General features: G+C 35.4%; 1 protein-coding gene across 1 annotated transcript; it reads right to left on the reverse strand.

The window, feature by feature from the left end:
* Positions 1–2706: 2706 nt before the first annotated feature.
* On the reverse strand, positions 2707–3628 carry LOC123335274 (olfactory receptor 2AK2-like). Its single transcript, XM_044948715.1, is given in 2 exon segments — positions 2707–3358; positions 3360–3628. Coding segments are annotated over 2 exon segments (921 nt in total).
* Between the last annotated feature and the right edge of the window lie 9541 nt (positions 3629–13169).

Consider the following 13169-nt stretch of genomic DNA (forward strand, 5'->3'; position numbering starts at 1 on the left):
ATCCCATTTTTGGCAATAATTCAAAATAAATTAAGATAGGATACTGAAGAGATATCTGCACTACATGCTTTTTGCATCATTATTCACAATTATTAAGGTATGGGAATAATTTAAGTGTTTCTGGAGAGAAGAATAGATAAGGAAATTGTGGTATAAATATGCAAGGAAATATTTTATGCCATGAATAAAAAGGAAATCCTGCTGTTGGGATGATATTAAAGTAGCCTGAAGGGATCATGCTAAGTGAGAAAAGTCACACAGGGGAAGACAAATGCTATATAATTAATTGTATGTGGTATATCAAAAATCCATATTTATAGAAAGAGAAGTTACAATAGTGGGAATCATGGATTGGGAGGTTCTTAAAATGGAGAGATGTTTCTCAAAGAGTACAAACCTCCAGTTAGAAGATGAATAAGTTCTGACATCTAATATGCATAATGCTTATTATAGTTAATAATATTGTATTGTGTAACTAAATTTTGTTCAGAGAGTAGATCTTAACTTTTCTCATCTCAAAGATAAAATGATAACTATGTGACATTGTGGAGGTGTTATGAAGGAGCCAATGCTATAGTAGTACTTATATGCACAATTCAGTGTCTTGTACAGGAAAATTTTACCAATTTTACTCACAATAGCAAACATCTATATCAGATAAAAGCAATCATGGTATATTCAGACAGTAGAATGCTACTTGGAAATAAAAATAATTACATTATTTAGATATATTAAAAAATGAATCTTATAAACACATTGAGCAAATGTACCAAACACAAAGGAGAAGTTATTATTTGATTCTGTTAATAAAAGCTTTCACTCAGAGGGAATGGAAGTCATAATAATGTTACCATTACTGGGATGAAAGAAAGAAAAAGAGTGCTAAGTCATGTCTGACTCTTGCGATCCCATGAACTGTAGCCTGCCAAGCTGTTCATGGGATTCTCCAGCCAAGAATACTGGAGCGGGTTGACATTTCCTTCTTCAGGGAGCTTTCCTACCCAAGAATTGAACCCAGGTCTCCTGCATTGCAGGCAGATGCTTTACCAACTGAGCTACATAGGAAGCCCAAAGAGCTAACATCAAAGGTGAACAAGGAATCCAATGTTTCTGCTTGGGTTTTCTTGAACTATGTTTTTGGTAATTCCAGTGTTCAGTTGTGCAGTCCATGACCTTGGCTTAGTTCTGAAACCTTATAATTTCCTCAAATTTCACAAGGTTTTGTCAATGTAGTCTGGCTAATTCATGCTCTTGCACAAATACTACTTCAGTCCAAGATATTATTTTATCACAATGAGATGGCTGCAGTGGATTAATGGCCGATTTCAATCTTCTCTGCAAAACCCAACAATCTTTTTTTTATCTTCTTTAATGCTAGTTTTATACCAATCTACATTTTATTACAAATTATGTGTCCATTATAACCACTCATTTTCTACAGCTCAGTAATTTACACCTTGATCTACTGTGACTTTGTCAACCATTTTCTCTGCTCCTTTGCTTCTTGCTCTAGCTAGGAACGGAGAAGGCAATGGCAACCCACTCCAGTACTCTTGCCTGGAAAATCCCATGGATAGAGGAGCCTGGTAGGCTGCTGTCTATGGGGTCGCATAGAGTCGAACACGACTGAGCGACTTCACTTTCACTTTTCACTTTTCATGCATTGGAGAAGGAAATGGCAACCCACTCCAGTGTTCTTCCCTGGAGAATCCCATGGAGGGCGGAGCCTAGTGGGCTGCCGTCTGTGTGGCCGCACAGAGTCGGACACGACTGAAGCACCTTAGCAGCAGCAGCTACATAGGAAACACATCACAAGGTATCCAATTGGCTTATTTTCTCATCTCCCTTCAATATTTGATCAAATACCATCCTTTCAGTTTCTGTTTTCAAGACAATTTTATAGAAGATGGCAAATTTTCCCTACCAAAATTTCCTACTTATTTTATTTTTATAACAGCTATAACTTTTGATATAATGCAATATTTATTGCATTCATTGAATGCTCAGTCGTACTGAAATTTGAAAGTAGATGATTTCAGAGATATGTCAGTATTCATTTTTGATTAAGCAGTTATCACCAGTGACACACATATTGTTAAACCACTAAAAATATGTTGAATGATTGGATTATATAACTTGCCTTGTATAAAATTTTTCACTTATAGAGTCTCTTAAAAGTATATTAGGATAAAGTATATTCCATATGCTTTGAATATGTGCTGGGTCTGTCAGTCATGTCTGTCTTTGGCAACCCTATTCACTGTAGCTTGCCATGCTCCTCTGTATATGGGATTCTCCAGCCAAGAATACTGAATACTGAAGTGGGTTGTCATTTCCTCCTCCAAGGGATCTTCCCAACCTTGGGATGGAACCCACATTTCCTGCATATCCTTGCATCGGCAGGCAGATTGTTTTGTCACTGAATCACCTGGGAACCCCATGCTTTGGATTGCAGGTTTTAAATGTCCCATTCAAAATATTCATAATATGAAAACATTGGATTAAAAGGGTTGAATTTTATTGTGCTCATAATTAAATTCTGATATAAAGAGTAATAAAAATTTTTATCACTTTTTTCCTTCATAAACTTTTCTTAGGATTCATATATTATTAGGCAGTTTTTATTGTCATTTATATATTCCAAGACAGTATTTTAAGCACAGCTTTTTATATTATTCAGTCTAAGTCAATAAGGAATTCCTACAGTCATATTTTCCGTACACATAATCTCCTCAAGGCCTTTATAACTTCTTTATTCCTCAGGCTGTAGATAAATGGGTTCAGAAGAGGTGTAATAATGGTATAAAACACAGCTATGATCTTGTCCTCTTCCGGGGAATGCAAGGAGTGTGGCCTTGTATAGGTGGAGAGAGTGGTTACATAGAACAGACTTGCCACAGTCAGGTGAGAGGAACAAGTGGAGACAGCTTTTGTCTGCCCTTTTCCTGAACTCATCTGGAATACCACAGTAAGTACACAGGCATAGGAAGCTAAAATGGCCATGAAAGGTAACAACAGAATAATAAGTCCACTCAGGAGTATTGTATGTTCATACTGAGAAGTGTCCTGACACACTAACGGCAACATGGATGGAACTTCACAGAAAAAGTGATTAATAAGTCGAGCTCCACAGAAGGGGAGTTGAAATGCATACAGTGTATGTATTAAAGAGTTGATGGAACAACCGGTCCATGCACATGTGATCATGAACCAACAGATCTTCTTGCTCATGAGTACAGGGTAACGTAAAGGGTGACAGATGGCTACATAGCGATCATAAGACATGACACCAAGAAGAAGAGCTTCAGTTCCACCAAGGACCAAGAACACAAATACTTGAATCTCACAACCAAAAAGTCTTACTACTGGACAGAAAGTTAGTTGCCATTTTGGGCACAGTGGTAGAGATGTACCTCATGTCAATGAAAGAGAGTTGACTGAGTAGGAAGTACATTGGAGTGTGGAGTCTGGTGTCCAATTGAATGAGAAGAATCAGTATGATATTCCCCATCACAGTGACAGAAAACAGGATTGCAATGACAATAAAGAGAACAGTGTCCATTGGGCCATATTGGAAAAGACCAAGAAGTATAAAATCTGTTTTGACATTTTGATTTCCTGTTTTCATGACTTAAATAAAAATATAAAAGCAGACCATATCTGAGAATTCCATGTACAATATTGACTTTCCTTAAGAGAAAAAAGTGATGATTATAACATAGGAGAAAATGTTCTTGAATCACCTTAGGGAATATATCTTCCTTTAGTCAATACACTGAATCTGTGTTTATTAAACAATAGAGACTTAACAAATTACAAAATACAAATAAAGGTTTTACATCATGTAAAGTTCAACATATTTTGATAATAGAAATGAGATAAAAATTTAGGTGATTTTCCAACATAAATTATTTTCTTCCTTTTAAAATATCTTCAAGGGGATACACTGAAGCTTTGTTTTCTTGTTATAAACCTAGTCTTCTACTCAATTCACTCTATATAAGTAATAAAAATTTTAACCAACATAAAATTTGGTTAAATATTCTATAATGCTAAATATTTATTGTGTTTCTCTATTTTGAATTAATTTATATTGGCTGTGAACTGGCATGGAGAGAATGATAACATGTATTGCCTTTCTAATCAATTTGTCATCATTTAGTCACTAAGTCACATGCAACTCTTGCAACACCATGGACTGTGGCCTGCCAGGCTCCTCTGTCCAAGGGATTCTCCAGGCAAGAAGACTGGAGTGGGTTGCCATTTCCTTCTGCAGGGGATATTCCTGACCCAGGAATCGAACTGGGTCTCCTGCATTGCAGGCAGATTCTTTACCAACTGAGGTACTAGGGAAGCCTCTTAATTCTAATCAATTAGTGTTTATTATTACTGTGAATGTAGAAGATATTTAATGAATTAAGGAAAAAATAATCAGACATAAGGAAAAGTTTGAAAGTGAATTAAATATAAACTTAACACTGACATTAACTTTGAATCAAATACCATGATAAGATGATTAATTCAAAGCTAATGAATTTAAATTTTGCCTATTATTTTCTGACACAAACCTAACCTTTGTGTATTTCCAGAGCAAATAATATCTTATTGGCTCATTGCTTTTTTTTTATTTTTTAAATATAAATTTATTTATTTTAATTGGAGGTTAATTACTTTACAATATTAAAATATTTAATAAAATTACAAAAAAGTATAGTAAATGTTCCTAACATTTGTTGTGTATCTTTACTATGGACACAGCACACTGATATTTTCTGAAACTCTAAATGTAAGCCAAACTGATTTTCTCCACCTAAAGTTTACAGCTATTCTCTATCATGGCTGTGCATGACTGCCAGGAAGTCCACCTGAGGAACTGGGAGAGATGTACCAAAAGTAGACTGAAACAAACATGTGTTAATAACAGGCTGTTATGCTAAGAAATAATAAGGATATTAGGTTAGCAATGAGAAAAGGTGAGTAAGTGAGAAACATTAGGCAGTTTGAGAAAAGCTTGTAATAATTTATAAATATGTCATTAAGAATACAAGAATTCATGTATGGCTACTTTTCTATTTCTTACTTAAATTACCATGAAATATGTCTGATCACAAAAAGAAATGCATATATAATAATTGTATCAGCTTAGAAAAAGAAATAATAAATATCTCAGATATATCTAAAATTATCTGCATACATAAAATAATATTTATACATAAAATGTCTCCCATGGTTGCAAAATCCTGACAAGAGGGAAGTATATATTAAGGAGGCACCTGAAATAGCAAATAGAAAGTTAATAATCAGACTTTCTCTCACCTCAGATTCCAAAGACAGTATGCACTGTGATAATTATTAAAAATATTGAATGGTATAAAATCTTCTCTATAAATTAAATAAATTGATTTGGGGCCATCTATTATTGATTTTTAAAAATCCACTTGATAGACGAAGGAAAAATGCCACAACAAACACTAGTTCAGAAACACCTAAAAGAAATCTAGTAACTACTTTCCCCAAAAAGAAAGAAATCTCCCAAATCCCAACCTCCTCTTCCAAAACCAAAGTCATTACCTTGATTTTGACAAAATATCAACCTAGACATTTAATTGACATTAATATAGAATAATATATTGAGGCCTGGAAGAATTTATGATACCACATTTACCAATAAATTTAAATAAATTATAAATAAGTTTAATTATAATTTACCTACAGTGCATTAGGTTATGGCTTGGATCTTCAGTGTGAGCTAAGCAAATTAAAATAACACCTACTTAAAGTATATTTTAAACCAAAGCCTGGAGAAGGCAATGGCAACCCACCCCAGTATTCTCCAGAACCTGGAGAAGGCAATGGCAACCCACCCCAGTATTCTTGCCTGGAAAATCCCATGGACAGAGGAGCTTGGCGGGCTACAATCCATAGGGTTGCAAAGAATCACACATGACTGAAGTGACTTAGCACACACACCACAGAAACTTTGGCAGGGAAAGAGAAAGCAACATGAACATTTTTGTTCACCAGGTGAGATTCGAGAGCTAGTTTACTATTGTTAGGTTCATAAACTGAAAATTATAAATTTCAACCTAAACAATTTTGCCAAAGAAGCAATTAAATGTGTACTTATTTTTTATCAAAATATAGCCCCTCCAAGTTATTATTCTAATTCATATATATTTTTGCATGGTATCTCCAATTTTCATTTGAAGTTTGAAATCTACAATAAATGATAAAAATATTATAGAATTAATTTAAGATATTAGTAACTCATTTCTGGAGATGAAGACTAGAGAAATATGTAGAACTGAAAGCCATGGATGTACACAATGTAGTACATTTTTAATATTAACAGGCTATAATAAAATAGTTTATAAAAATGGAAGTGTTAATAGCTAACATGCCTATGGAGCCATACATATTGTGAAATATTTCTTTTAATGGAACTGCATAAACTTTTACTATGTATATCTATTTTTTGAAATAGCTGACCTATTTTACAGCCTTTCATCATCCCCAAGATATTGGTGACTATGATTACATGATAAGCTTAATGCAGAAACTTGAAGATAAAATAAGAATGAAACAGATATATTCCTTAGGAAGTCAAGCATGTCCCTGGGGTCATGTCCTCTCAGATTGAGGATAGATAGGACTACTGAATACTGGGGCTTCCCTCATAGCTCAGCTGGTAAAGAATCCACCTGCAAACCAGGAGATCCCAGTTTGATTCCTGGGTCAGGAAGATCCCCTGAAGGAGGGAAAAGCTGCCCACTCCAATATTCTGGCCTGGAGAATCCCATGGAAAGAGTTAGATATGACTTTCACTCTCATTTTTCACTTTCACTGAATACTGGTCCTAGTTCACTGCACCAAGATTCTCCCCAGCCCCTTGTAAACCTTGTAAACCTGAGAGGATTCAAATTCAGTAAAGATCAAATAAATCTCAAATGCATACCTTTATATTATCTTTGCAGAAAGCATACAAGTAATAAATGTATAACAGCCAACCCTGACGTAACCCAATTAAAATACACCTGCATGCAAAAAATAAAATTTAACTTACATACATAAGCATTAAAGTAAAATTTAACATTTTAAATATAATGTCTCAGAGTAGACATGTTTTTGTTTTGAGTTATAGTAAACTCATCAAGGAACTACAGTTTCTTCAGACTTACTTTAGAGGAAGCTGCATCTGAAGAGCTGATACTGAATGATTTTACTGTGACTTTGTCTTCTTTGCCTTCATCCATCCATGTACTTGATGCCTGCCTTGAAAGCATAAGTTACCAACTAGATAAATAGACATATCAACTGTCTTTCATTTCATAAAACATGTAAAGTCCCTTTCCACTGAGGCATATTCCCTCTTATGCTGATATAAAGCTTCTTATTCTAGGATATTTTGTCTGGAATAAAATATTAAACAAGGAACAGGAGATGTAGCTGCAAAATTACAGTTAAAAAAAGATGATTCCATACTACCCCATTAGAGGTAATAATTAGAGAGTCACAATGATTCATTTTCTGATAATTCTTTTTTTAAATAAAATCCTATTGCTTGAGGTCATAGAAAGATCACATATATTCTTAATTATTAAACTATTTAATGCAGCACTGCTGCAGAGAGGCATAAAATATATTTTAAAAATCTATAACTTAAAATACATTTTAGGAACTATTACCACACAATTAATTTGTAAGATTTTTCCTTTTTTTTTTTCCTAATATATTTTAAGCCTTCAATCATTTAGCATGAAAACTTTGGTGAAGAATAGTATTTAAACCAAAGTGTAATTTTCTCAACCTTATGCAAGACTTTAAAGACTCAACTGGGCTGACTAATCATTACAGAAACTTCTTATTTTTTTTTTGCAAAGACCTTTAGGGAAAACTTATTCTCTAGTCCACAGTTAAACACATTGGCTGATTATGTTTTATTATAAACACTCTCTGCACTAAAAAACAATTAAGTATCAGTATACAAAATTGATTTTTTCAAATGAAAACAACCATATCAAAGTTTGATAGGCTTTAAAATGTATCACTTAACTTTATATCACTTTATACATATATATTTCATCATATATGTTAGAATGTACCTAATAATAACCAACCAATATACACTTTGATGTATTTTGAAAACATTTAGGATATTTCAAGGAATTATATGACCCAGGAACTGTTCCATAGTAAATAATTTTTTTTTTCTAAAACAAATTTTTTTTCTAAAGTATCTTAAGGAGATTTCCATATTCAGGGTATTAGGAGACTCATATATCTGAAAGTCCAGAGGTCCAATAAGATGTTGTAACCATTCACAGTTTATTGTCCTCAAGTTCATAGACAGCAGTTAGATAATGGCATGGCATTCATTTAATGCTATTCTATCAAAACAAAAATTATTTAATCTGTAAAAATTAAAGAAATGTTGAACATTTATGCCAATCTCTTTTAAAAAATCCTATGAAATCAGATGATACAAGGTACCCCCTTTGTTCAGGTTAAATACAAGCAACAGCAACAACAACATACATATTTACATATTTACCACATGTACAAACATACTTACAGCATATATATGTATGTTTGTGCATGCTAAGTCACTTCAGTTGTGTCTGACTCTATGTGACACTATGAGCTGTAGTTCACCAGGTTCCTTTTTCCCTGCGATTCTCCAGGCAAGATATATATACATGAATATAAACATGTAAAACTCAATAACTTAAGGTGAGATAATGTAGGTTACAGTTTGATGGAAACATACACAGTCTGAATACAAACTTTCTTAACTAGACTATAACTTTCTGCTAAATAAACACATATCTCTATCTTCATTTTCCCAACAATAATATGTAATATACTGTATTTGGTATATGTTCTATCACTTTTATGAAAAATACCTTGCAACAATTTACTCAGAAGATAAATTCAATGAGAAGATAAGCATTGATTAACAGTTTTAGATAGAAACATGGTTATTTAAGAATCCAAATACCAGATTTTAAATTAAAAAATTAAGTACCTGATGGTTAACACTTTCCTTAAATCCAATTACTGATGGAAATTTTCCTAGAATGTGTGTGGATGCGTGTGCTCAATCAGTTGTGTCCAACTCTTTGCAAAATCATGGACTGCAACATGCCAGGCTTCCCTGTCTTTCGTTGTCTCCTGGAGTTTGCTCAAACCCATGTCCATTGAGTCAGTGATGCCATCCAGCCATCTCATCCTCTGTCACCCCATTCTCCTCCTTCCCTCAATCTTTCCCAGCATCAGGATCTTTTCCAATGAGTTGGCACTTTGCATCAGGTGGCCAAAGTATTGGAGCTTCAGCTTCAGTATCAGGCCTGTTAATAAACATTTAGGATTGATTTTCTTTAAGATTGACTGTTTTTATCTCCTTACTATCCAAGAGACTTTCAAGAGTCATCTCCAAAACCACAGTTGCAAAGCATCGATTCTTCATTGCTCAACCTTCTTTATGGTCCAATTCTCACATTCATACATGACTACGGGAAAAACCATAGCTTTGACTATAGGGACCTTTGTCCACAAAGTGATGTCTCTGTTTTTTTTGTATGCCCAAGGTTGTCACAGCTTTTATTTCAAGGAGCAAGTGTCTTTCAATTTCATGGCTGCAGTCATCGACTGTAGTGATTTTAGATCCCAAGAAAATAAAATCTGTCACTGTTTCCACTTTTTCCCCATCTATTTGCCATGAAGTTATGGGACAAGATGCCATGATCTTAGATTTTTTAATGTTAAGTTTTGAGCCAGCTTTTTTACTCTTCTCTTTCACCCTCATGTAAAGGTTCTTTATTCCTTTTTACTTTCTGCCATTAGAGTGGTATCATCTGAATATCTGAGTTTTTTGATATTTCTCCCAGCAATCTTGATTCCAGCATGTAAATCATCCAGTCTGGCATTTCACAAGATGTACTACACATGTAAGTTAAGTAATCAGGGTGGCAATATACAGCTATGATATACTCCTTTCCCAATTTTGAACCAGTCCATTATTCCATATCTGATTCTAACTGTTGCATCTTGACCTGCACACAGGATTCTCTAGAGACAGATAAGGAGTTCTGGCATTACCATCTCTTTAAGAATTTTCCATAGTTTGCTGTGATCCATACAGTTAAAGATCTTAGTGTAGTCAATGAAAGCAAAAGTAATTTTTTTTTTAATTCCCTCACTTTTTCTATGATCCAACTGATGATGGAAATTTGATCTCTAGTTCCTCTGTCTTTTCTAAATCCAGCTTGTACATTTGGAAATTCTCAGCTCATGTACTAGAAGAATGACTATGACATGACTAGATATAAAATTTTGAGCATTACCTTGCTAGCCTGTGAAATGAGAGGAATTGTATAGTAGTTTGAACATTCTTTGGTATTGCCTTTCTTTGGAATTGGAATGAAAACTGACTTTTCCAGTCCTGTGGCCACTGATGAATTTTCCAAACTTGCTGGCATATTGAGTGCAGCACTTTCACAGCATCATCTATAAAGATTTTTAATAGCTCAGCTGGAATTCCATCAACTCCACTAGCTTTGTTCATAGTAATGCTTCCTAAGTCCGACTTGACTTCATTTCCTGGATATCTGGTTCTAGGTGAGTAACCACACCATCATGGTTATCCGGGTCTTTAAGATCTTTTTTTTGTACAGTTCTGTGTATTCTTGTCACTTCTTCTTAATCTCTTTTGCTTGTTAGGTCCTCACCATATCTGTCCTTTATTGTGCCCATCTTTTCATGAATTGTTCCCTGATATCTCCAATTTTCCTGAGAAGATCTCAAGTCTTTCCCATTCTCTTGTTTTCCTCTATTTCTTTGCATTGTTTATTTAAGAAGGCTTTCTTACCTCTCCTTGCTATTCTTGAAACTATGCATTTAGTTAGGTATATCTTTCCCTGTCTTCTTTGTCTTTCATTTCTCTTATTTTCTTAGCTATTTTTAATGCCTCCTCAGACAAATACTTGCCTTCTTGCATTTCTTTTTTGGGGTGATGGGTTTGATCACCACCTCCTGGACAATGTTGTAAACCTCTGTCCATAATTTTTCAGGTACTTTATATACCAGATCTTCTCCTTGAATCTCTTCATCACCTCTACTGTATAATCATAAGGGATTCGACATAGGTCATACCTGAATGGTCTAGTGGTTTTCCCTACTTTCTTTAATTTTAGCCTAAATCTTTTTAATAAAGAGTTGATGATATGAGTGACAGTCAGCTCCAGGTCTTGTTTTTGCTGACTGTACAGAACTTCTCCATTTTTGGCTGCAAAGAATATAATCTATTTGATTTCAGTATTGACCATCTGGTGATGTCCATTTGTAGAGTCACCTTTCGTGTTGTTGGAAGAGGATATTTTCTATGGTCAGTATGTTCTCTTGACAAAACCCTGTTAGCCTTTGCCTGGCTTCATTTTGTATTCCAAGGCCAACGTTATCTGTTATTCCAGGGTCTCTTGACTACCTGCTTTTGCATTCCAATCCCCTGTGATGGAAAGGACATCTCTTTTTGGTGTTAGTTTTAGAAGGTCTTGTAGGTTTTCATAGAATGGTTCAATTTCACCTTCTGTAGCATTAGTGTTTGGGGCATAGACCTGAACTGCTCTGATGCTGAATGGTTTTTCTTGGAAACAAACTTAGATCATTCTGTCATTTTTGTGAGATTGTACCCTAGTACTGCATTTTCAGCTCTTTTGTTTAGTATGATGGCTACTCCCTTTCTTCTAAGGAATTCTTGCCTACAGTAGTAGATGTAATGGCCATCTGAATTAAATATACCCATTCCCATTCATTTTAGTTCACTGATTCTTAAAATGTCAATGTTCACTCTTGCTATCTCTTACTTGACCACATCCAGTTTGCCTTGATTCATGGACCTAACATTCTAGATTCCTATGCAATATTGTTGTTTATAGCATTGGACTTTACTTTCATCTATAGGCACATTTACAACTGAGAGTTGTTTCCTCTTTGATCCAGCCTCTTCATTTTTTCTGGAGTGGTTTTTCCACTCTTCCCTAGTAGTATATTGAACACCTACCAACCTGGGTGGCTCATCTTCCTGTGTCATTTATTTTTGCCTTTTCATACTGTTCATGGAGTTCTTGAGGGAAGAATACTGAAGTGGATTGCCAGTCCTTTCTCCAGTGGGCCAAGTTTTGTCAGAACTCTCTACCATGTCCTGCCATTCTTGGGTGGCCCTGCATAGTATGGCTTATAGCTTCATTGAGTTACACAAGGCTGTGATCCATGTGATCATTTTGGTTATTGTGATTGTGCTTTTCATTTTGGAGGCCTTGGAATTGCAATTCTTACTTCTTCTGTCTGCCCTTTGATGGCTGTGGATAGAGGGTTATGCAAGCTTCCTGACGGGAGGGACTGACTGTGGAGAAAACAGGGTCTTGCTTTGGTGGACAGGGCCATGCCCAGTAAATCTTTAATCAAAGATTGTTTTCTGATAGCTTGTTTTCCCTCCTTGTTAGCTGTTTGGCCTAGGTGATCCAGCCTGGAGTCTATAGGCTCTGTAGTAGGGCTACTGGGGACCTACAAAAAGAACTTATGCCAACACATGCCTCCCAGGACTGCTGCTGCCAGTGCCTCTGTCCCCAAGACAGGCCACTTCCAATCCATGGCTACTCAGCAGGAGACCCTCAAATGCTTATAGGCAGGTATGACTCAGTCTCTTGTGGGGTCACAGATCCTTTCCCTTGGGTCCTGGTATACACAAGATATTGTTTGTACCCTCCAAGAGTCTCTGTTTCTCCCAGTCCTTTGGGAGTTCTGTAATCAAATCCCACTGTCCTCAAAGTCAGATTCCCTGTCTCTTTGCTGCACCCCCAGGTTGGGAAGTCTGATGTGGTGCCTAGAAACTTCCAACAATGTAAGAACTTCTTTTGTTTTATTACGTTCCAGTCTGTGGGCCCCAAACCTAGCAGGTATGGAATTTGATTTTCCTGTGATTATGCCCCTCCTACAGTCTCACTGTAGCTTCTCCTTTGTCCTTGGACTTGGGATATCTTTTTTGGTGGCTTCCAGTGTTCTCCTATTGGTTGTTCAACAGCTAGTTTTGATTTTGGTGTTCTCACAGGAGAAAATGAGCACACATCTTTCTAATCTGCCACCTTTTCTTAATCTACATTCAAAAGTTTTCA

Source organism: Bubalus bubalis, chromosome 9 (genome assembly GCF_019923935.1).
Source record: "Bubalus bubalis isolate 160015118507 breed Murrah chromosome 9, NDDB_SH_1, whole genome shotgun sequence".
In the NCBI taxonomy this organism is placed as follows: Eukaryota; Metazoa; Chordata; class Mammalia; order Artiodactyla; family Bovidae; genus Bubalus; species Bubalus bubalis.